Below are 26,027 nucleotides of genomic sequence, written 5' to 3'. Positions count from 1 at the left end.
GAAAAGCAAGCAGCCTTGCTTTATATACAAATGAAAAAATGTTATTTATAAAGTAGGACCTGTCTGAGCAGTGGCGTACAATATTAAAATATATACTGTCTTCTGTTTCTACATTAATATTAGTTACACTTAAATAAATGTGCCTTAAATGGAATTGCAGCCCCATTCCTAACCATCAGCTCATCGTCTTATTACCGATATGTTTCCTTTTTTACAGATTAATGAAATACAAAGGGTATGATGGCGTGCATGGTGAGCTGGGGGATGAGAAAGGAAAAAAGAGGAGGAGAATTGTGGATTTCAGATTGAAATATGTCTCTTTTTGGCCAGTCTGTCTGCAGGCTGGGAATGATAAGTTAATTTTTGAGTGTCAAATAGCAACACTACAAGAGAGAGAATGGAGCAAAGATAGATCAACTTATTACCATTAATTAATGTCATGTAATTCAATAGCCTATTTTTTCCCAAATGGCAATAGAACTGTGTGCAGGTTTGTAATAATCATAAGGCAACACTAATAACACAAGTAATTTATAACATGGTTACTCTTAACTAATGTGCAATCATTTCCCAGTGTTTGTCACATTTCATAAATACTCTGTATGCATATTATGGTGAAACATAACCTGTGTTACAGCTGTCAGAGACTGTGGTTATGTATGTATTAATTGCATTTGTGCACATGTTTGTGTGGCAGAAAGCTCATTTTGTGACAGCCATTTGTTTTGCCTGTCTGTGACTCAGCATCTCTACAATATGGCGAGCAAGAACTATCCTTTTCATAATTATAGCAGCAGTAACGTGCATGTACAGTATTTAATATCATCTTTAGATGATTATACATTATCATAACTGATAAATAATTTTTGCAAATTGTTCTGCTTTTTCACTATTTTGATATGAGATTACCTAATGAGAAATATCCCTCTTTCCCCTCCCCCCCTTTCTCCAAATAATAAGACATAAGTATGCTGTATACTAGAAAACTCCAGACAAAATTTCATTTTCTTTTTGTTGAGCAAATAAAGGCATTATAGGTGTGCTACTATTATTTTTATTTTTAAGAGCATCAGCAGAACCTTCTCTGAAAAATAACTGGAAAATCACTTGTTACAAAGCACAATAAGCTTTTAAAAGTCATCATAACATCACAGAAGTAGTACTGATTGCTTCATCAAATGCTATCTAATGAAGCAGCTTTTCATCACCAAAGTATTTGAAGTTCAGTTATTCTCCATGACCCTGTTTTTCTTGACTTGTCAAAATGTTTATGACCTGAATGAGCTTTTGAAGCAGTATAATTTGATTACTATTGCCAACCATAAGAAACTTACAAAATAGATTATCGGAGTCTACAACATCATATCTATAGTGTGTTTTTGTAGCTATCATTTCCAGCTTACAACATAAAAAAATGTTATTTACCAATGTGTTGCTTTCTTCCATAAAATATGTCATTAAATCTTATGGGCTATGAATGTCATCTGTTTATTTATTCTTCTCCTACTCTGTTGTTCTCCGCCTCCCTGTAAATGTGAATAATTGTTGGTCTCAAACTTGTTTTAACTTTTAAGCCACATTTGTGCTTTTCCTTGGTGTCTTACCCTTCTAAAATTCAGTTGTATGGTAAAGATCCATTACAGCTTTTAAGTGTTGTTATTGATAGCAAAAATTCACATTCTAGGAATATAATCATTTATATCCTAGTGCGACTTTCAACTACAAAGTGGTGACATACTTCCTATTTATATCTATCACTTACATATTGTACCCTCATAATGTCAGCGGCAAATTGCCTGTGACAACAGATGGCAAAGACAATTTAATTAACGTTATTGTGTCAACTCCTCCTGTTTCCTTTACTGTACATCGTGTATTCCTTGATCCAAGGTTACGAAGGAATTTCCTTACATTCACCCTTGGTACATATGTTACAATTTTTTTTCTTTCCATACCATGTTCTTTTCAACCAGTAAAGGGACTGAAGAGCCAAATGGTTGTGTTGTGTTTTCAGGTTTACTGGATTCCAAGTTTCTATGAACCCTGTTCATGTTTAATAAATGTTCTCTCTCATCTTGTGTCATATATTGTTCACATTAGTGTGTACTAGTAGTGCACTATTCAGTGCATTACTACATACATTACTTATGAAGGAAGATGTGCTGATGACTTTATGACCAAAACATTCTATTATTTCTTAAGTATGATAATATTTATTTATATTTTCAGTATCAAATTATAGTCAACAGCATCAGTTTAAAATCTGTTACAGTCAAGTGCCTTGGCATTTATTAGTGTTGTATTAATGGGATGCTTATCAAATTTTCATTTCTAACTTTGCATTTTATTTAATTTAAACTAAAGATTTCCATACAAAGTTTGTGATATGTGGAGTGCCTTGTGAAGGTAAAAATTTTTGTAACTGATGATATAAAAGGCAGACTACTTCATGATATGAAGAGCTGGATTACCAAAGTCAACATAAAAACAAAAACTCGATAACTGTGTGGAACATGGATATTATATAACTGTATAACATTGATCAATAAATAAACTATGTAGATGATATCTGGATGCAACATTTAACAAATGCTTTTGATTTTTGGTGAAGATATATTCCACAAAACATACTTTAAAAGTATTTTCTTTGCACAATATACAACAAAATGTTCCATTTAATCCACATCATTTAACAATGGGAAGCATCTTCACTAGGGCACAAGACTCCATTAACATTACAATGAATATGGTACACTTAACATTTCATTTCAAGTGCACCCTAAAATTTTTAGTGTTAGGTACAAACATTCAACTCAGTATTTTCAAATATTTTCCAGTCACAACAGGTAACAATGGGGAAACAGCAATCACATGGGCTTCCACTCAGCTCGTAATGTCTCAAAATTAAAGTAAATTCTTAGAATATGACAGGGAGCTTTTGTACACTAAAAGCACACGGTAAATGATTTTGTCTACTCTATGCTGATAACCATAATTTAAAATAATATTGCACTTTTCATTTAGCACACATAAAAACCAATTAGCTTTACAACAATCTTTATGACATTACTATTGGGTCAGATCAGGCATCTAAGTACATATTTTATTAACATGAGTATTCAAAACAGACATGCCTGCAGAACTACTGGTTTAACAGATGCAACAGCTCCATATGGATGGAAGACAAAAGCGACACTTCTATACAAGCGGAGTGGTTTCTTTCTTCATCACTGACAGCAAAATATAACTATCTTTACATGACTATACAAATTGTGCACCCCTGTTTATTTTATACATTCTATATATATATATAAATATCTCACTTTGGATGAACTATTCTTAAAACATTCTCACTTAACATTTTAGTAGTTGTGCTTCATAGAAAAAGGAGGAAACTGTGAAATTTTGATTGCTTTTCGCCATGTGGAATTACATCAAGATGGAATGAGGAGAGTGAAGGCACAGAGTGTAAAAAGAGGGGATCATGAGGTACAACGATTGAGGCTGCAAACTGGCAGGTTAACAGGTAAAACTAACACCAAAAAATATTGTCCTCTTGTGTTTTCACTTCTAAAAGGGTCCCAACAAGTTCGACATCACATCAACAAGAAACAATTATCACTGGATTAGCCAAAAACTTTGATAAAAATACACACAGGACTATTATACATACATCTGCCTTAAATATAACATTCTGCAACAGTTAACATACATCTGAATAATTTTGTATAACATAATTATTCTTGTAATGTATTTTCACATTATCACGATTTATAACTCTGATAAATATAGATCCCAAACTTTCATTTGCAGCCTCAAGATAATACCGAGATGAGGACTCGTGCAAAATTGACTCAAAGTCGGTCGATCGGTCGGTCGGAATCCAAGTGAACAAAGCACACACATTTAGGCACTCGGAGTAAGGCATTCCTACAGTGGAGATATGAAGGATATATTCTGGACAGTTCAACCAGCTGCACCTACTGGTGTGATGTGTGTTTTCATTTTTGTCCTCAAAAGGTGCATTTAGTAGATAAAATATAGTGACAGTATAATGTGCCTGTTGTATATCTCTTTTATGAAGACTAACAGTGAACACGATGGTAAGCAACATGAGCCGACTGCAGACTTAAACAATGGCACAACTTAATAATCTTAACAGCTTAATTACAAAAAGGAACCAGCAGAAAAGCCAAAGGGCAGTCTACACTCAATGTACAATCAGAGTCTTTGTAATCTGTACCAGGAAATAGATTGTGCCTCATTGTTCAATCTAACAACCTAACAATTATTTTTACAACCAATTCACAGAAATGAACATATGTGATGTAGTCTGGTACAAGTAATGTAGGGGAACATTTTATATGTCCAACAGTTAAGGCATGACTTTGTCCGCTTTTGTCATAAAATATGCCTACAAAGATTAAGCACCAAATTTAGCAGTTGCAACAAAAACTTATTACATACAAACATAGAGAACATGTAAAAACAATATTGCAAATTACTGAATGCAATAACATCTCAATAGTGTGTGTGTGTGTGTGTGTGTGTGTGTGTGTGTGTGTGTGTATGTATGTGTGTGTGTACATTACTCATATGAAACTGTACAATAAAATTTTGTGTGTATGTATATAATATATATATTTATTTATATATATATAATATATTCTTCCCTACATTATATACCTTGTTAAAAAAAATAACACGGCACTGGTCAACTGGTTACTTCAATGACACTCAGTTAAAACTTCATGGCCTATTTACAAGTTGCAGTTGTACCCAATGTACTAAGTACAGGTCCACAGAGTCAACTGCAACCAAGGTTGCCACTTAGGATACATGAGACACAGAGCTCACTCATCTACAGGGGAATGTTCGCACTCTTTCTTAACAAAATAGAACATTCATTTGGGGCTACATAGTAGTCACACAACACTGCACACAACAAACATTATGTACAAAACATTTATACACCACTGTGTATTTTATGTCTCTTTAAAGTGTCTTCTTAGAAGTCCATATCCAGAGAAGTTATCTCCAAAAACTGACACTAATATGGACTCAGCAAATTGCCCTCTTCTTTTGGGAACAGAATCCTGTAAAACTTCTGACAGAGCTGACTATCATTATGAATAGAGCTCTCTTACACAATACAATTTGGTTACAAAAATTTAAGTACATTTAATAAAATGCTGCTAAATCCTGCACATAAAATTAAATATCAAGAAATGCACTGCCCCGAGTCCAAAACCTCTGCAGGCAAAACTTTCTAAACACTTTGCTTTCTCGTTATCAAGTTAAAAATTGTCAAAACTAGTGATATCATTCTATGACTGCATATATGCCTCAAAGGCTTTCTTCTACTTCATTTGAATCTTCCAAAATATTTAGCAAAATTAGCTAGGTTTCATCTTTATCTTCATTCACCACACATTTTTGCAAAGTATATTTTTTATAATATGTAAAACCAGTTCCTTTTTGTTCACTTTTACAAAATGTGCAGGCACTTGCAGCCATTGACATCATCATGATCACAAATATAACATTAAAACTTCACATTCTTATCATCAGTACACAAATCTGGCATACAAGAACACCAGATTGTCACGTGTAAGCAACTGTCTTTGTATTAATATATGGCACAGAGGTCCCATACGCCTGACCAGGGAAATAATGGTGCCGTGGGACTGGCACATCGTAGTACTATGTGGCCCAGCCTTCACTCATGCGAGATCTCTTCTGCAGAGGTCCACTGTCATAGTCTGAGCTGCTGCTATGTCGTGGATCTCCAGGTGACGAAAGGTTTGTGGGAGTGACAGTCCCTGTGAACAGCAGTACATTAAATTGAGTATTCATTTGGCATACAATATCAGCAGAGGCTGGCATAGGTTACTATTTAATGTTACATTTTCTTTTTTTTTAAGTTTAGTATGAGATTTGTCACCTTGTTTAATGTAAAAGGGATATGTCGTTATAAAGGAGGCTTGTGAAAGAAAACACAAACAATTTTTTAATATATATATATATATATAATGGTTTGGCCTCACTGCTCCTCAAGTTGCAGACTAAATGGCAGCTCAATTGACACTGAAGTGATAATTAGTCTGATATACTTCTGGCTTCAAGGTTTTAGGTAGTAAATTTGTGAGGAGCAAAAAGTGAAAGAAAAAGTAAGCTTGCCTTCTGTGAAAAATACCCAGTAAAAAGTAAGATCTGTCTGAAAAGTAATATTCTAGAAAGAACGAACACATTCACATATCTAGGCTGTAAGCAAACCTTTCTGGAAGAAACAGTCCTAACTGAAAACCCATCAGGTAAACAATAACAGGGAGAGTATTAACAATGTAATGAAACATTTCCTAATCCAGGAGCACATGAGAATATGCCTTCATAAGAGCTCAGCAAGAGCTGTACAGTGCTACTGCAATGAATCTGGTCAACGAAGGGAAAAAATGCAAAAAGACTAACAGCTTGTGAAACTAAATTCTTGAGATGAACAGCTGGTTACACCAAATAGGATCACCAAAAGAATGAAGATTTGTGGAAGGAACCTAAAATGGAACCATCAAATATATTCAGAACAACCAAACGTCTATAACAAATGGACTCAAAGAGGATCCAAAATACATGCTACACTACCACACCAACAGTGTAAGATCACTAGGTCAACCAACAAGATGGGTGGAGAACTTCTCAATGAGACTGCAACATTATGTTTACATCAATATTACGCAAGCGGAGGATACTCCTGGTACCACTATTGACCACCCCTCCTATGTTCCACTCGTGAATGGCATGTGGGAAGAATGATTGTCTGCATGCCTCCATATTACCTTCAATTTCTCCAATTTTCTCCCTGTGGTCATTTCACAAGACATATGTGTGAGGATGTAATATGTTGTCCAACTCTGCAACATCTGCCACTGGAGATCGTTAAGCATCTCTGTGATGCTCTCGTGCCAACTAAATGATCCCATGACGAAATGTACCACTTTTTGTTGAATCTTCTTTCTCTCTTCTATCAGTCCTGCCTCGTAAGCGTCCCAGATTGATGAACAATACTCGAGAATTGGTCAAATAAGCACCATGTAAGCCATTTCTTCCATAGGTAAATTACATTTTCTTAAGATTTTTCTTATGAATCTCAGTCTGACATCTGCTATTCCTGCAATTTTTTTTTATATAGTCATTCCTCTTAAGATCACTCTGAATAGCTATTTGTAGATATTTTATGGTAGTTGCTGTTTCCAGCAATTTATCATCAAAAGTGATGTACAGTAGAGTGTTTATTTTCTTAAGTATGCTCAATATGTTACATCTATTTACATTCCAGGTCAACTACCAGCCCTGCACCATTCATCAATCCTCTGTAGTTGCTTCTGCAAATCGTTACTGACTTCTGGCATTGATACCATCTTACAGACAACTGTGCCAGCTGTGAACAGCCTTAAAGACCATTCTATACATTCTACTAGGTCATTTATATACATTATAAATCCACACCTACATCACTACTCTGCAATTCACACTTAAGTGCTTGGGAGAGGGTTCTTCAAACCACCTTCAGACTAATTCTCTATTGTTCTGCTTCTAACAGGTCATGAGAAAAAGAGCTCTGTAAGAGCTCTGATTTCTCTTATTTTATTACAATGATCATTTCTCCCCGCGTCGGTCACTGATAATAAAATATTTTCACATTCAAAGGAGAAAGTTGGTGACTGAAATTTTGTGAAATTATCTCACCACAGTGAAAAATTCCTTTATTTTAATGACTGCCATCCCAACTTTCTTATAATATTGTGACACTCTCCCCCCTATCTTGCAATAGTACAAAATGAGTTGCCCTTCTCTGAACTTTTTCATTGTTCTCCATCAATCCAGAAAACAATGATTCTACCACATTACCTTGTGGTGCTCCCAAAATTACCTTTACATTTGTCAATTTGGTTCCATTAAAAGTGACGATTTTGAGTTCTGCTTGCACAAAAAGTCTTAAACCCAGAAGGAAACCTGCTCCAATACTTTGTAAACTCCTTTTCCATATTTTTTTTTAATTTTACTAAACAGCAGTGCTAGATGGTTTCAAACACCTTCCTGAAGTAGAGGAACATGGCATCAACCTGAGTGCCAATGTCTACAATACTGTGAATCTCATGGGAGAACAGAGTGAGTCAAGTTTTGTAAGATCTCTGTTTGCTGCGGAATCCATGTTGATTTTATGGGGAAGATTTTCATTCTCCAAAAATGTAACACTACATCAGCATTAAACATATTTCATAATTCTACAACAGACACATCAATCATATAGGCCTATAATTGTGAGCATCCATCCCATAACCCTTCTTGAAAATGAGAATGACCTGCACAACATGTCAAGAGACCTTACACCTGGAAGGAAGATAATGAAGATGATTTCTGAAAGAGGTCAAGTAAAAAAAAATTATGAAACTTTTTGACAACAGAAAAAGGAAAGTCAATATGCTCCTACACCTACCCTACCTACTCTGTAATTATTTAATCTACGCAGTAGACTGACTCCTTTTTGACTTCCTAGTGATAAAAATACATCTGACCATGAAACTTATTTTTTCATATTTTTCACTTGCAGCACGCATCATCTACAATGCTCTTTCCTAAACTGTCACTATACTCCTACATTATTTTTAGCCTTATTTAAAAATATTGCTTCATCCCTCTAATCTTTGGTATTGTCATTTAATCAACAGGTTCCATATTATCCCGTCAAAAAGTGAAATAGTGAAACTGCCATATAAAGAAATTTCTAGTTTGTAAAAAAGTTAGCTGTAAATTAAAATCTGTTTTACTGTTGACTATAGCAGTGTACTGACTGTTTTGAATTGATCAGACTATCTTTTGTTTCATGGACTGTATTGTTTGTTTTGTATTACATAATAGCTGATGGTGTTAAATGTACATCAAAACCAGTTTACAGTTATTTGATAATTATTCAATATGACACAGTTAGTATGTGGTGGTCTAACATAAATATGCGATACAATTCTGAAACAAAGTGAGAAGATAAATGTTCATATCAGAACTCATAATGAAAAAAGTACTGCCTTATTTTTTGTAAAGAAGCTGCTCTGCTGCATCCTAAAACAGCAATTGTCATCTACAAAACACATTTATTTAGTCTATTTGGTCAAATTTTGAGCAAATAATTCACATAATATCAGCCTGAAAACAGGATTGAACAACATTTATAAGAAAACAGAAAGCTATGTGAGCTCATTTTTGTCTCTACTTTAAATTTGCACTGAAAAACACAAACTTGTTAACAGAACAGAATGTACAACAAGGACCACGTTCAGCAGAATGACTGAGAAACTAGATCCTTATAACATAAAAAGACATTTACCTGGTGTTGGTGTGAGGTGTCCAGTGGAGGATGGCCGTGGCAGTGTGTGGGCATGTGCTGTGTGGCTCTGTAGGTGTGATCCAAGTCCACTGTGCCCAAGGCCTCCCCCGTGGCTGGATGGGTCACGTGGCGGTGATATGGGTTCACTCTTGATTTTGACTTGAAGTGGTGATGTCGACGGTGGAGGAGTACTGCTCGATACAGCCAAGTGCGGCAGACCGCTGAAACCGGAACTGTTTATATTCAGTAAGATAGGAAATTATGTATGATCTGTGCATCTACAGCAGATTTTTCAAACACAGAAAATGAACAGCAGATGAATAACTCATTGAACTCCCAAAAAGGGCCATATATTGGAAGTGTTGTTTTGTCAGAATCACTTACTGACCATAAAGGCATAAATGAAGGGGGGGGGGGGGGGGGGGAAGAAACAAAAGATAGAAATTTGGAACACAATCACTATGAATATACAAAACATTCCATAAATTCAATGTTCTCACTAAAAACACAATAAACTTGGTAAGGTAAAGTGCTCATGAACTGATACCAAATCTCAATCTTTTTGATTCACTTATTTCTTACAATGGAGTAGAAATTGGCACGAGTGGAGATAACAGAAGAGAAAGGATAAAAGGGACAGAGCATCAGAATCCATGCTAATACAGAGTATCCACCACATGCTCCACACAGGAATGATTTATTGTTCTTGGAATGTGAGCTGCTCCTTTTTCCCCCACGCCTGCACAACCTACATAATCTTTCTATGTCTCACTTCAAGGAATGAGTTTTAAAACATAGTGATTTCTCACCCATCCGCAACTGTTTCTTACAGCCTTGTCTATGATTTTGCCCTGTTCCTCAAACAGCTATTTTAATCTACAGTTAGCATATGTTAGTAATGCTACAGGTGATTTTAGTGTTTCAAATGTGGTGAACAGACACTAGAATTGAAAAGTAACATTAATAATGTCAACATGGAGTATGTCATAGAATTTTTATAGATAATTCAGTTTCATTAGTTCCAAAATCTGCTATATGCATGATAAATGGAAAACAAGCAATGCAGAGTGGAGCTTATCAACATGGATATGCAGCTAAAGAATGTAAGGAATGCGAATGGCAAATCAATGATTTGCTAACAGTAGAAAAAAATAGCAAGAAAATGTGTTAAACAGATAACAAATATAATATACAGGCAACAGCATGTCGCAGAAAGTAATCATAAATAATGACACTCACGTGGTATGTGTTAATGATGAAGGCAGTTGCTGTCCACTCCAGCTAAGAGTGCCAAGCCCCATGTCAGACCCTACACTAAAGTCCTGACCGCCGAATGTTGAAAGAGATGCTGAATATCCAGCAAGTCCTGGTATGGACGGAGTTTGCAGCGCTACCACTGGTGTATTTAAAGCTGAGCTGTTTCGGCTTGGCTGGAAAAATTTAAATAAAAAGTAAATTGTTAGATAATTCTTAAGCCAGATTTACTTCCAAATACTTTTTTAAAAATCAAATATCATCTGAGTGTAAGGAAAGTAAAAATATTTACACATTTCAAAACAATGTAACCTTATAAGCTATGATTAAACTGCAAAATGTGTGAATAAATTATGATTTAGTAGTATTAATGTAGGTAAAGTACTGGATTCCAGTAGAAAAAAAGTGTTCCAATACCTCATCTGGTGCTGGTGCTAAAGTGTGTGCACTTTGCTGCTGTGGTGTAGGAATGACTACTCGTAGATTAGTTCTTGGGCCACCTCCTTGGCTTCCTGTCCCGCCCGGACCTGGAGAGTGTTGCTTTCCATGCTGCAAGCCTTTGCCACCTCCCAGCTGGCCAGGACTTGGTCCTGGTGAGGGAGAACCTCCCAAGGGTGAAGAGGAATTTGGATACCCATTGCTCATTTCCAGCATTCCACCTGAAGGGTATACTGTGAAGGGGGAAAAGCCTTAATACAGATTTCCCAGACAAAGTCTTAATGATACAGAGAATAAAAAGTGAAAATGATCAGCAGTTTGGTTAACTAAGGGCATAGCAATGCTGAAAGATACACAGAAAGAGAGATGAATACTTGAAAAGAGAGATATAATGGACTATCAGCTAGTTATATTTTACTGAAATAATATTCGCGTTAAACAATGTGTGGATTCAAAGACATGAAAATCAACAAAATGTCTGACAAAACACTAAACAAATACAATCATAAAATATTCTGTTGAATTCCTCATGTGGAAGTGAATATGTAAATCAAAATCAATAATCTCCCAACTAGTAAGAACAAGCAATCCCTTTTGTTTCACGCAATGTGACTTTGTCTGACATGTTTGTAACATCTGCTTTTTGCAAATGCCACAGAGTGGGTAAGATAACACTATCATCCCACCCCCAGTCCTGTTCCATTCATGAATTGTGCGCAGTAAGAACAACAGTCAGGAATCCTTTGCATGAGTTCGAATTTTTCTTATTTTCTCATGATATTGTGTCTGATGCAGACTATTCTTGAAACATACACATTCAGAATTTTAACAGGTCTGAGCTATCTACATACTTGTGAAAATTTTAATACAGCTAAGGAAATTTCAAGACATGTGAAATGCCTTGGTTAACACACTGCTCTGAGATACAGGAGAAGTGAAATTAAAAGCCACTTTGGGCAATTCTGATACACGTTTTATTATGTTGTTTCTAATGAACCACTTGAACAAGATCTAGCCTATTTTCCCCCACTGGTGTTGAAATGCCTTACGCAAGACACAACTGCACGCTAAACATACTGTTAGTACTTGCTTGTGAATGTGTAGTTAATACACATGGCAGACACTTTCGTGTTAAACTATGCTACCTTCTAGCCCTCGTTCAACTGAACTAGATGAATACCAGCATATTGTCAGGTCATAATCACTCTGCTTCTCTTTCCCCTTGCCATTAAGAAATATTTACCAGTATAAAAGCTATGCCACTCCTAAGGAAATAATAATAGAAGTAAATGCTGCACATTTGCGAACAATACAAGCTGATTGTTGGGATAAGTTTAATTTTAGTGAAACTATTATAGCTATTGCTAAAAAAGCAATAGATCATTGCATTATTTCAAAAATCAGACAACAGTTATCCAGATATTGAAGGCTACGTCTTTAACTCACAATATATCTGGTTACTGAGGGGACTGGGTCAGAAACAGAATATGTTATTTTCCACGTACTCATCATTCTCAGTGTCTTGTAATTAGTCAACTACTTGCTGGAGTATAATTTCACAAAAAGGGTGGCAGGGTGCTATGAAATGGTATCTTGAGATTTCCTTTGTTGGATACTGACACATCTTCTGTTAATCCAGTATTATGACCCTAATCGTCTGATGGATTCTACTGCTGCTACAGTATCCTTTAATGTGATTTAGATCATCACCACACCAACAGTTGTCAATGTGCATGCCCATGTTTTCAAGATGACATATGCACTAACAATACTTTGCTGAAAACACTTTTATACAATTTGGAAAACTACACTGACCATCAGGCGGTGCACCACTTGGTACAATCAGCAAACATTGCTACTCTAAAATGCAGATGATAACAACAGTAACTGCTAAACAATGGGCTATTGGAGAGGTCAAATTCATACCCTATCGCTGAGACACTCCTGCTGGCATAAATTCTAACACTGCTATATTCAACCACATTTCACACAAAATTTCATGGCCCTTCTTAGAGATTGGTCTTTTTAAGCAGTATTACCAATGCCAATGTCATACAATGCAAACTCATATTGAGGCAAGTAAAGTAATAAAAGAGCTAATAATTATATGACTGACACTATGCGGCCTGAAAACTTCACAGTACAGTTTACTGATTCCCAACAAACACCAATTCCACATTGCTGATGTGGTTTTGCTGTTATAAAATTTTATTTGGATTTTGCTTTGTTAACAGAAAATTTGAGACACGATAAATCTGTTCACAATTTAAAGTGTCAAATTTTCCAATACAAACATTAAGTTTTGCAATAATTTAAGACATGAACATGCAATAAATTTTATTCCTAAAAATTTTATAGTATTATTTTCAAAATGAAAATGTTTTATTTTATAATAATTCAGCAGTATATTTTAAAAAGTGCATCACATGTATCAAAATTCTACATAATAAAGAAACAGTCTTTGTAACTGCAAACTTTCAATTGCTATGTACTCTTGGAGCAGACCAGAACAAAGAATGTGATCTTAAAACACATAAATCTTGGAAATGAATACTGAGAAGCACCCTCACTCCCTGTGCAGCATTTATGAGAAATTAAGGCTAGGTGATGGGAAATTTAGCAACAATTAGATGAAAAATTACAGCATCCACATACTTCTAATAAATCATATCACAGTCTTTAATTTGTTACCCGTGATCTTGTAAGAGAAACCACACTGAAACCAATTACGATGTAGTCTGTCGAATAAAAGAACTAAAAGGAATAGAAATGTTCACCAACCTGTATCTGTTTCTGATGAAGAAGGTCTAGGGCTGACACTGGTATGTGGCATCTGCGGACTGGACTGGAGCAATGAGGAGTCTGAATAACTACTGTTTACAGGCACTGACACTGGCAAAGTGTAAGACTGATTCATTCCAACCTAAAACAAAGAGAACTAAATAGTTAAAAATAATCTACGACAGAAGGGGTTTGAGTGAAATTTAGAAATTACCCATAGTATTAACTTTCTTCTTGATTAACTAATGTGCCCATTATGATATAAACAAACAAAACAATGATTACTAACTCTAGCTCCATTAAGCTGGTTTCTTTGCATCATCATCTGGAATTCCTCATCTATCTTGCTGTATTTAGCTTCAGTCCGTGGCGTCAGCTGATAATCACCTTCTGGTTCAGGACTATCAGGACTGCAGGTACCATTCTTATGTTCCTTTTTGTTAAGAGCCTGTAGGAATTGAAACAGAAACTTACTGTAAGAAGTATAACACTACAAAATGGTGTGTTACATACATATTTACTACTGAAGCATGTGCTAAAGCATTTTTTTGTTCGCAGCATCCAAACCTGCAGGTCACCGTACCAAAGATAATAATGGACTGCAAGATATTAATACATGCTCACCAAGGTAAGTGCTAACACCACAGTCATATACAGATAGAACTGAAAAGTGCATTCAAAGTCAAGGAAGCAACTCAACTTAGGGCTTATAATGATACTTTGAATCAACTACCACTATACATGTATGTTTACTAACAATCTGTTCTTTTGACTATCAATAAAGTAATATAAATTATCTTCCAATATTACTGTTAGGCCTTCTGCTCTTTATCGTTTTTTTGAATGCCTCTGTCAAAAAGGGCTTATTTGTTCTTACATTTTCTACCTATCTACTGTAAGTATTAGTTTCAATAGTTTGAATTTTGCCAAATTTATATTTTGCTGTTCATTCAACTCGAAACTATCATTGGGAGGTTACAGTTTCACCTTCTCACCATCTTCAAGAAAACAGAACATTTTTTACACTTTCATCCATACCCTATCCACATTTAAAATGTTTATTTGACACCACAACTAGTTGTCAGGCCACAGTCACAAAAACAATGAAATTTTTGAAAGATTATGTGCTAGTTTTGACACACTGAGTCGTCATTTTCAAATGTAATCACAAACCTAGAAAACTGTATTAATAATCCAGGTTTGTGATTACATTTGAAAATGACGTCTCAGTGCAATGAAACTGGTTATGCAACCTTTTAAAAATTTCGCTGTTTTCATGAAAGTGGCTTGACGGCCAGTTGTGGGTGTCGAATAAATGTTTTAAATTGATGACAGTTATGTCGAAATGCAAAATCCATACACATTATTGTTCCTCCAGTTCTAGCTCAACTTACATCTCATTTAATTTATAACTAAATTGGTGACCCTACCATTTCACCTATCTTTGAACTTTCTTTCTTCAGGAGAGAAACATTAGGTTCATTTGTTGCATCATCTGGCATCCTATTATAATTTCAAATTGTAGGCTACATTGGGCCCATCATTCCACATCTCTCACTTATATCTGTGCCTATCCACTTCTCAGGGTCTCCTGTATGTGGTGAGTGGTTAGCTATATTCATACTATTAATTACAAATGAGGCAGGATTTTCTGTCATCATTCTCATCTTGCCAAATGATTTTTCATTTTTTACTGCTATTTAATCCTAACTCTGATTTTACCTGGCGATTACACATTCAACAAAATATTGAAATGCCTCTTGTAAATGATTATTGTCTTACAAAAGAAATAGTATTAAAATCATATGATTATGTGTGGACTGGTGCTACTAAAATAGGAAAAGGTATGTATTGAAATAACTGCTACGGTCAAAAAATTGAAAAAATTCAAAGCCCAGATGCATTTCATCAGACATTTTACCTTGGCCCTAAAATTTTATTATCATGACAAAAAGCACATTCATCGTTTCAGCTATAAAAATATTTATAGTAATTTATGGAATGAGGATGGAACAAGGAAGGAAAAAGTAACTGCCTAAAACATTACATAAAACCATGCTATATCATGTGATTAGAATTCCTGTGCGAAATTACTTAAAGTTTTAATAGCTCTTATACTACTGTACAATACAACTATAGAAAACCAACATACGTTTATCATCTCAGTATACAAATAGTTAACTGTTTGCACTTATTACCAATTTCATCAAATATTCCAAAGCAACTTGACTTACCTCAATGATATTCTTATTGGTAAGAGATTCATGTGGCTCATTGTATTCTGTGTACTTCAGCAGCACTTTATCCATATCTGTGCTTGCATACTGATAGAGTTTGTTGGAACTGCTGAAAATTATCAGAGCTATTTCACAGTCACACAAGACACTTAGCTCATATGCTTTCTTCATGACACCAAATTTGCGTTTGTTGAATGTCACCTGTGAAATACACAACATTTGTTATACTCTCACAGCAAAAATTTGGATTCACCATGGGTGTAATATTTACCAGTGAAATAATCATCCAACAATATGACATGGAAGCTATATATTTAGAGGGAGATATTTATGCAGAAGAGATACTGCAATTTTTAAAAGTTAATTGCTATGGTCACTATAGATAGAAACCATGTTCCTGCAGTAACATAAAATTTATTTGTACCTGTTCTGTTGATCCACTATACAAAAGAACGGATGGATATGGACAGGTTATGTGTCTTTTTAGGAGAGAGAGAGAGAGAGAGAGAGAGAGAGAGAGAGAGAGACACTTACTACAGAGTAAATCATACATTATGGCTATTGCACATTATAAGTTATAGAATTGATGAAATTAAAGGTACATCAGTAAACTAAGCATAAAAATTTCATTGATAATGTAAGCCATAGTATTCATTCACAAAGTGGTGCTAACAAAAAGTGGATGTACAGCATACCATTTCCAAACTAAAATGGAGAAATGTTTACAATAGAAATTCACTGAGAGAGTAAAAAGAGATTCCTCTGTAGATATTCATCAATTTACTCTTTAAAGTTTGGCATTACAATGGAAAGACTTTATTCAAATGGGAGTCCATCGAACACCTATTTGTTTGAGTAATGTACTCCTTCTGCAAAATACTCAAGTTTTTACTGTCTGTGTGCAAGGTGTGTTTTGTTCTTGTATCATGGTCATGATAGGCACTATGGGTTTTGTACATGGATTTGTTCATGACTGCAAAGGACATGAGGCATAGGATATACTGTGAGGTCATTGACAATATATTCTTTTTCTTTTTGATTTCTGTATGAATTATTTCTATTAAATCCACACAGAATTCGGATTGTTCTTTTCTGAGCGACAAACACTTCTTTCGCTACTGGCCAGTTACCCCAAAATATCATGCCACAGGACAACAATGAATGAAATTAAGCAACCTTAACAGCATCAATATCAACAGTTAATGCTATAATATGCAATGCATAAGTTTCTGAGCGAAGCCTTTTCTCAAATCCAGAGTGGGGCAAGCCAAATTTAATTAATTGTCATGTCAATGTGGATGCTTAAAATTTTGGAGAATATATTTGGTGTATGTTTTGATCATTGCATTTTAATATTATGCCCTCCTGAACTTTCTGAGATCCATGAAAAAGAATATATTAAATTTGCTTTCAGCTTTTTTACATAGTGGAAGGTGCATTAACAAATATAAGAAAGAGCCAGGGGAGCAGCACAGAACCTTGTGGCATTCCTGTACTTGCTTTTCTCGAGTCAGATGAAGCTATTGTACCATCTCCACGATTAAGTGCCCTGTCTTTTCTATCGGTTAGGTACAATCGAAGCCACTTTCCTACTGTGTAATTTAAGCCATAAAAGACTGCTTTCGAAAGGAGGATTTCATGGTTCACAAAGTCAAAAGCCTTGGATGGACCACAAAATATACCCACTAAAGCCATTCCATTGTTAAGCACGTCTAAAACATTAATGGCAAAGGAAAACATATGACATTGGTTGGTTTGGAGGTCGGGAAACCAAACTGACAATGGCTAAGTAAGTTCTTTGTGGACATTCACTTGTTCAACAATTCTCTTATGCATTAATTTCCCCAGAACTTTGAAAAAACATGTTGAAAGGGAGATAGAGTGGTAGATTGAAGCATTACTTTTATTCCCTTTCTTGAATAGCAGTTTTGCAACAACATACTTCAGTCTGCTGGGACGATACCTTGTTGAAGGGATTCATTAAATATATTGCAAAGTATTACACAAATAGCACTATGACAATGTTTAAGTACTCTAGTGGACACTTTGAATTTAAAAAAATGTGACGATAGTGTAGCACTACAGTGCTGGTCGTTACATTGTACAGGTAATTATTATAGATTTTTTTTGTAGATAAAAAAGTGTGCACTAAATCTACATTTAATTACTAAAAAAAGAAATTGTAGACTTGTGGAGTAAAATGAGAACTTGTGAAACATAGTATGTGGATAAAATTGCTATCCAGCAGCTCACTGTCAGTTGCAGTTGAACAGGAATGGTTTCCTCATAATGGTATGCACAGGTCTATAAATGTATGTTGTGGGAGTTGTATTGGGGTTTCTGAAAGAAATAGCTACTACCTGCTCAGTTTAGACAAATATTTTTTTTAAGATTAGATGTAGGTGGCATAACATATGGCACAGCAGCTAAGCTTGATACAAATAAATAAGGAACCAACTGTATCCTTGCCTTAGAGAACTATTTGACATGCACATTGAGCGAGTTAGGGAAAGTTACAAGCAATATGGCCAGATGGGAATTTTAATATCACTCCTGCTAAATGTGAGTCAAGTGTCATAACCACAGCACAACCTTACTTGGTCGCATTTCAAGAAGCAACTTAAAAAATCTAATATACAAAATGAGAGTAAAATACTGACCTGCCTATTTCGCTCATCTGTAATTCGTGAGATTTGAATTTTCTTTCTCCCCATGGTTGAGACAAGTTGTGTATGATTTTATCAACAGAAAATACCAATAAGAAACTGGGTTGTTGTCTGGTGAGACTGACTAGCAGAGCATCAACATTAAATCTGAAACAAGAAACATAAAACACATCAAGTATTGCCTGTACGGTGACAGAAAATGACAGTTCAGTGATCAGAAACAGCACAATAAACTAACAATGAAAACTCCAGGATGGAATGTAACAGTACATGAAAATGAGATAGTTGCACTCACCCTATAGCAGAGATGCTGAGTAGCAGAAAGGCTCTGGCTGCCAGAGACTGGTAGCGTGCGTGTGAGTTGTGTTTGCGTGAGTGTGTGCATATGTGTATATTATTTACTTTTGATAAAGGCCTTGTTGGCCAAAAGCTAAATTTCCGACAGTCGTTTTGTTGTGCCTTTCTGCAATGCAGCATCTCCACTATACAGTGAGTACTAACTATCCTCTTTATATATTTACAATAAGGTAACACATGCACAGATCGAGCTATATAATTGCAATGACCACTCTTTAAAAATAACTGTTGCAACTCTGAAATAAAAATGGTATTTAGGATTTTTGGTTGGAATCCACAACCATGGAGGGAGCCACTCACATGGATAAGTTCAGGGTGCACTATGGAGTCAATAAGAAAGCCTAAATGCTGCAAGTGATATAATTGTGTCAAGCCAATATGAGAATATTCTATTCAAGAACTAAAAGAGGAGAGATACGTACTAGCTGAAATTTATTGCAGAAGTCTATTAGTCTTTCTCCTCTCTCATTCCCACTACCAAGCTCATATTCTTCCATAAACCTATCTTCTACTCTTTCCTCCTGCACAGTTTCTTATGTGGGATTTAATGGGTTGTGCAATAATGCGCAACATATAGGAAGAGAAAGGGACCAAGTATTGAACACTGAAGTACACTCGTGTATTAATGTTTCGTTGGTGGATTGAAAGATTATGGCATTGTTTACGATTCAGTAAGTATGCGGCTAAAACGGTCATAGATGGATCCCCGATATGATACGACTCCAGTTATTTTAGATGTAACCTATGGTTTACATTGCTGAGTGATTTTGGAGGCCTAAAAGTATAGCTGCAGTCTCCAATCTGGTCCAACAGACGGTACACTTCATGGAAGAATTGTGTAGCTGCTGTGGTTGTGCTTAGCTTTTTTCTGAAGCAATGCTGTGAGTCTACAAGCAGTTTGCGTTTGGCAAAAAAGGCACTTAGCTCAGACAGGATAATTCTTTCGAATGTCTTGCTAAAAGTGGGAATTACTGATATTGGTCTATAGTCAGAGACATCTTCCTTACTTCCCTTTTTATACATTATTTCATTTGTACAACAGTAGAATGCATATCACCTTGCATTCTTACTACTACTTCACTCAGATGCATTCAAACTGGAACAATTTTCAAGTCTACATACTTCTAAATATGCGCAGTAACTTAATATTTGATATTTTATAAGCAACGTTATGTATAGTGCTTTTCATTTCCTAAACATGTACAATATCTTGGAAGTGATACACTGTTCATTCTAAACGTATTTTATGTTCTTAACCGATCACTTCACACACAGATTTATTGGGGGAAACGAGAGAGCTGAGAGAGGAATGTCTTTAACATTCCCTGCGTTATTAAGAAATAAGTACAATTCTGTCAACAGGATATGTAATGCACAAAACTATCCGTTTATTTGACGCCACTTCGGCGACTTGCGTGTCAGTGATGAGAATCACACAACACCCAGTCCCCTGCTGGAAATCGAACCCGGGCCGCCTTGCGTAGGCGGTAACACTACTGCTGCGCTACGGAGGCGGACACAGACTAGGTGACAACACCGTAATGGGAGCATCAGTTTCACAGATATCCCAACGTAACGCTAGAAGATGCTTACTCTGCAAGAATAATGCAGCTGTCAACCGAAGCACCCCATCTACCGCCGCATGTTGTAAAATAACACGAATTTCCCGCGAGTAACAGAGAATTAGTAGACTAACGTTCTTTTCGCTGCTACTCATAATTACTTACATAAACGTAAACACACTTTCATAAGTCTGGAAAGCGGAACACGACACAAAATTCCAGCAGATTCGCTTTCAATTCCGTAAACAATGGCAACCTTTCTCAATACATCTGAGGTGAAATGGAGTGTGTCCATTTAATCTTTTTAGAGCAGTCGGAATTGTTATGTCCCTGCTTTCCAGAAGGCGAAGTAGTCTTTCATAGTTGCCATTCAGCGGATAAACTATTATAACTCCTCACCACTTCTCCACATATATTTTTCGGATTTTCGACAACTAGGTAGGGGTAGGCGAAAAAACCCTGGGAAAACTATCAGTAACCACACACTACCAACACCGACTCTCTCCCACTCTCGGAACACAAACACCATACGTCTTTGCTGGAAAAGGAACCCTACACCCTTTCATTAAATACACGGCAAATGGTTACTGTGAGCCAAATGGCGTCGGAAGATAGTGTGATTTCTGCGTCGGGCATGAATCTAGAAGAAAGAATATAATGTGTTCTTTCTTAGAAATCATGATTTGGCACAACAGCTGTAGGTCACAGTCACATATCAGTTTCGTTCAGACTGACTATCCTCAAGCATTAAGGATGATATCAAATACAGATCAAGCGTCCAAACACGGTCGTTTATACCGATATCTAGATTATGTATGGGCGTATGTGCTTTAATTGGGCCCAATGTTGTTCTTAATATACGAGAATGGTCTTTTGTTTGATTCTAACTGGTAGTTTTAACACAGAAATGACATATAGCTGTTGGGCCGAATCACGAGTTTCAAAAAACATTTTAAAGCACCTTAATAGAATGTGCTTGTTCCCTTTTTCCTACAGATAATTTATCTCAGGTATCGCTAGAGAAGCCACAAAGATACAGCTTCTTGGACCATTACGTGTCGCAGTTTTGTAAGGCGTGACCAGGCGACAGCGCCGCGATGGAATGCAGTCTGTCTGAGATGTGGCAGTGAACGCATCCTGCGCACGCACGCGCGCGTACAAGCGCGCGCGCGCGCGCACACACACACACACACACACACACACACACACACACACGTAACCGGGATTCTACTTTGAGTTGAAGGTATCATGGAAAAAACAGTGCTTCGCTACTGGTCCTTAACAGTGAAGAGAACAGCACTGAGAATAGTTAAGACGCACTGTGAGCCTTGTGGGGCAACACAGCTAAAGTGGGCGTGTTAACACCAAGAGGACAAACTGGATGTCGTGTGGTGTGCGTATCCACACAAAGAGATAATTACTACCTACGAAAAATAGCAACTAGCCTAATCACTGCTCTGGTATGTCGATATCAAATCAGGGCCTCTGTTAAATGGTTGAAGAGTCATAGCAGAAATTGTTAAAAAAAAATAATAATAAAGTCTGCAAGCTCCTTCTTGAAAGGGGTCTCTACGCACGTTGACCTATGGATGTGTATCGCTCTGACAAGGCGAAAACAATGGGCAGAGGAACTTTCTAGTTAAGGACTCACATAACAGTGTAGTGTTTGATGTCTGACAACTGCAATTTTGTACCACGCTACCAATCGACGCGATTGTGTCTGGAGAAGGGAACATTCATGCGTGAATGTCAGGGGAAAAATATCAACACTGACGGACGTACCTGACCTCCATGTCATCCGAAACGGTCTCGTGAAGGCTCGAAGGAACAGAGATGACATCGTCAATGGTTGTCCTAAAGCATTCAGTTGGCGGACCCCATGTTACACGGTGAGGGTATCATTTGTATACTTTCGCCAGAATGTCCTTTTATTGAACCTGACGATGACTCGCTTGGAAGAGGCGTTGTAGCACAGCCCGCAGACTTTTCAACTGTTCCAGAACTGGAGTTTGCTCTTCTAGTAAATTGGCGTAAATTCTCTAAGAAAATCTGTTTTAAGCTCAATGAGTCCATACGATGTTAACAATTCGCAATGACCACAAATAGAATTTAGAGATACCAATAATTTCGGTGACTATTTGTCCTTTGCGAAGTGAAGTCAAGTCAGTGAGAGATTTTACCACACAATGGTCACTGGGCAACAATGGGCTAGACATTTATGTATAGAATATCTAGACGAAGGCGATGCTGGGAAGAAATTATGCTTTGCAACCGGCATTCAGGAGAGAACTGTGAACGCTGCGACATGCTCTATATATACACTGAAGAGCCAAAGAGCCTGGTACATCTGCCTAACGTCATGTAAGGACCCCGCGAGAACTCAGAAGTGCCGCAACACGACGTGGCATGTGCTCAACTAATCTCTGAAGTAGTGCTGGAGGGATTCGACACCATGAACCCTGCAGGATTGTCCATAAATCTGTAAGAGTACCAGATATACTCAATAATTTTCATGTCTGGGGAGTTTCGTTGCCAGCAGAAGTGTATAAACTCAGAAGAGGGTTCCTGGAGCCACTCTGTAGCAATTCTGGACGTATGGGGTGTCGCATTGTCTTGCTGGAATTGCCCAAGTCCGTCGGAATGTACAATGGGCATGAATGGATGCAGGCGGGTTACGTACGTGTCACCTGTCAGAATAGTACTAGACGTATAAGGCGTCCCATGTCACTCCAGCTGCAAACGCCTCACAACACCACACAGCCTCCACCAGTTTGAACAGTCACCTACTGACTTGCAGTGTCCATGGATTCATGAGGTTGTCTCTATACCAGTACACGTCCATCCGCTCGATACAATTTGAAACGAGACTCGTCCGAACAGGCAACATGTTTCCAGTCATCAACATGATGTTCAGACTGACTCAAATCTCGATAACCTGCCATTGTAGCAGCAGTAACCGATCTAACAACTGCGCCAGACACTTGTTGTCTGCCGGCCGCGGTGGACGTGAGGTTCTAGGCGCTGCAGTCCGGAACCGCGGGACTGCTACGGTCGCAGGTTCGAATCCTGCCTCGGGCATGGATGTGTGTGATGTCCTTAGGTTAGTTAGGTCTAAGTAGTTCTAAGTTCTAGGAGACTGATGACCTAAGATGTTAAGTCCCATAGTGCTCAGAGCCACTTGAACACTTGTTGTCCTACATAGGCGTTGCCGACCGTAGCGCCGTATTCTGCCTGTTTGCCTATCTCTGTATTTGAATACGTTTCTTTAGCGCTTCAGTGTAAATGGAAATATCTTAATACAAATCATAAGCCGGCCATGCGTCTGCCGCTGTAGGTTTCTTCGCCGATTTTTGCCAGATCCGAACAAACAAGATGACGGCAACTCCTACAATTACGAGACAGAGAGGAAAACCACTTAAAACTTCAGTCAAGCAGCCAGCACAGTGATAGTCAGGCTGCGACCGCAAAGTCTCAGGAGGGGCATATGCCACCCACTACTCTTTATCAGTTCAAAATGTCAATATAAACTCTGTACGGAAGAAAAGGAAGAATATCTAAAAACATCTCTAAAATTTAAAACCAGTACAAACGAACATTATTAAAATATCGCTCGCCTTCGGGATGACTCACAGATTTTAGTCTGTTATTACGCAATCCAGTGTTGTTTATTGTAACCCGCCACTAGCTTTTATTCCTTGCAAACCGGCTACTCAGTACGAACATACACCGATGCACTGATGGCAGGACAGTCACCAGCAATTACTTGCAATTCCGCCTGGTCACAGTGCGGCGACGTTGCTCGACGGCGTTATGGCCAACTCTCTCCCCCCCCCCCCCCCCCCCCCCCCCGGATGCTGGCTGCCACGGCGTCGCGACGCAGGTTGGTCGGACGCCAGCAGGCCCGCAGGGCAACGCGCCAGGAATGTTTGGGGTGAGGAATGGGGAGGCTGTGTCACGCGGGTACGGCGCCTACGCACTCGACCGCGGGGAAGAGATCACTCGACACGAGCCGGCCCGCACCTGCACCCAGAGTGACCAACAGGACCCCCGTGCAGCGTCTCAGCGCCTCTTTTAAGCCCGAAGGAAGAAAAAGTGTAGCTTCTCCATCTAACACCTACACATCATACTCACGCAGCGAAGTAGTTATGCAGTATGGGTTATTCAAAGATGGGAGATTACGTTCGTCTAGTGCGCGAGCAAGTGAGTGCCTGTCGAGAGTAACGTTACGTTTATGACGACGTAAGCGTCACTAAATGATAATGAAGTGGGCGGTGAAACGTGCTGCCAGAACACAACCGCACCTGTACGAAATTGGAAAGGCAAGTCGGCGTTCAGTGTTGTAAAACTCACTTCGTTCAGTGTTCATCGTCATCGTGTCGTCCGTCATTTTATATCTACTGCTGGATGAAAGCCTCCTCTAGAGTGTTCCACATTTTACGGTTTTCAGCTGTACACATCCATGTTGCTTTCATGGTGCACCTGCCATCCAACCGCCTTTGTATACGCGAAGTGTACTTTTTTTTCATGTTAACACGATGTGGTCTCGATAACTAGTGGATGACAACGCTGACCTGTCTCTGAGAATAGGTTCTCGGACTATTTTGAGTGACCCAACTTCTGATAGACGATGTCTTCCTCTCGTCTGAATTCACTATTAATTCCTACAATAACACACTGTAAGTTTCAACTGGTCGCAATTATGTTGAACAAGGTTCGTGTCGGCAGACACCGCACGCCAGTCCATTCGGCCGAATCCAATCTGTTACAGGAAGTTGTTTACGAGATGGACATGGTGTCCTCGTAGGTTATTTTCTCAGAATACGAACCCACTTCCGAAATGTTGCCAGCTGGGCTGCAGAATAGGGTCGAAGATACTCCACTGCACTGTCCTAAAATTACGCATGCGTCCGACATCCACACATGACACTCAGCCAAAACACGACTGAGCCGCCTCCCAGATGAACTGGCGGGACGGCACGCCTCAGATGTGGGCTCCTACCCGACCGCCTCAACACAACGGCATTCGAGCATCAAACAATTGCTGCATCCTTCTGGGAAAAATAAATAATAAAACGCGACGCCAACGGTCCACGTTCCATTCTAGGTGTCGCCTTGCGCCACCAACTTCGTGCACCTTGGTGCTGCTGTTTTTAGCGCTTATTCTGCTTCTTTTTGCATAAATACATCCGATTTGCCAATTGGGTTTCTTTTACAGACTGTGGCACATACACAGGACAGTTTCTTCTCTTTAATGTGGACACCTAGGATAGTGCAAGGTACTACGACTCCTCTATCTCTTTAAATGTCACGTCACTTTTCCGTACCCTGTTAACAGGTTGCGACCGACGAGTAA

General features: G+C 37.8%; 1 protein-coding gene across 11 annotated transcripts in view; it reads right to left on the bottom strand.

The window, feature by feature from the left end:
• Positions 1–2,255: 2,255 nt before the first annotated feature.
• LOC126272766 (myocyte-specific enhancer factor 2) overlaps positions 2,256–26,027 on the bottom strand; it is an 841,022-nt gene continuing 817,250 nt past the window's right edge. For 8 of the 11 annotated variants that reach the window (XM_049975898.1, XM_049975894.1, XM_049975895.1 and 5 more), the window contains 8 exons: positions 18,750–18,902; positions 16,087–16,290; positions 14,142–14,300; positions 13,853–13,994; positions 11,051–11,304; positions 10,619–10,809; positions 9,380–9,612; positions 2,256–5,822 (listed from right to left, as the gene is read on the bottom strand). In XM_049975898.1, the coding sequence (XP_049831855.1) occupies positions 5,704–5,822; positions 9,380–9,612; positions 10,619–10,809; positions 11,051–11,304; positions 13,853–13,994; positions 14,142–14,300; positions 16,087–16,290; positions 18,750–18,803 (1,356 nt within the window). In that variant the 5' untranslated portion in view covers positions 18,804–18,902 and the 3' untranslated portion in view covers positions 2,256–5,703. The remainder of the gene's footprint in view (positions 5,823–9,379; positions 9,613–10,618; positions 10,810–11,050; positions 11,305–13,852; positions 13,995–14,141; positions 14,301–16,086; positions 16,291–18,749; positions 18,903–26,027) is intronic. The other 3 variants (XM_049975902.1, XM_049975904.1, XM_049975903.1) reach the window with 1 other exon arrangement.

This window comes from Schistocerca gregaria, chromosome 5 (genome assembly GCF_023897955.1).
Source record: "Schistocerca gregaria isolate iqSchGreg1 chromosome 5, iqSchGreg1.2, whole genome shotgun sequence".
Classification (NCBI taxonomy): domain Eukaryota; kingdom Metazoa; phylum Arthropoda; class Insecta; order Orthoptera; family Acrididae; genus Schistocerca; species Schistocerca gregaria.
This window is presented reverse-complemented; position numbering and strand designations above follow the sequence as displayed.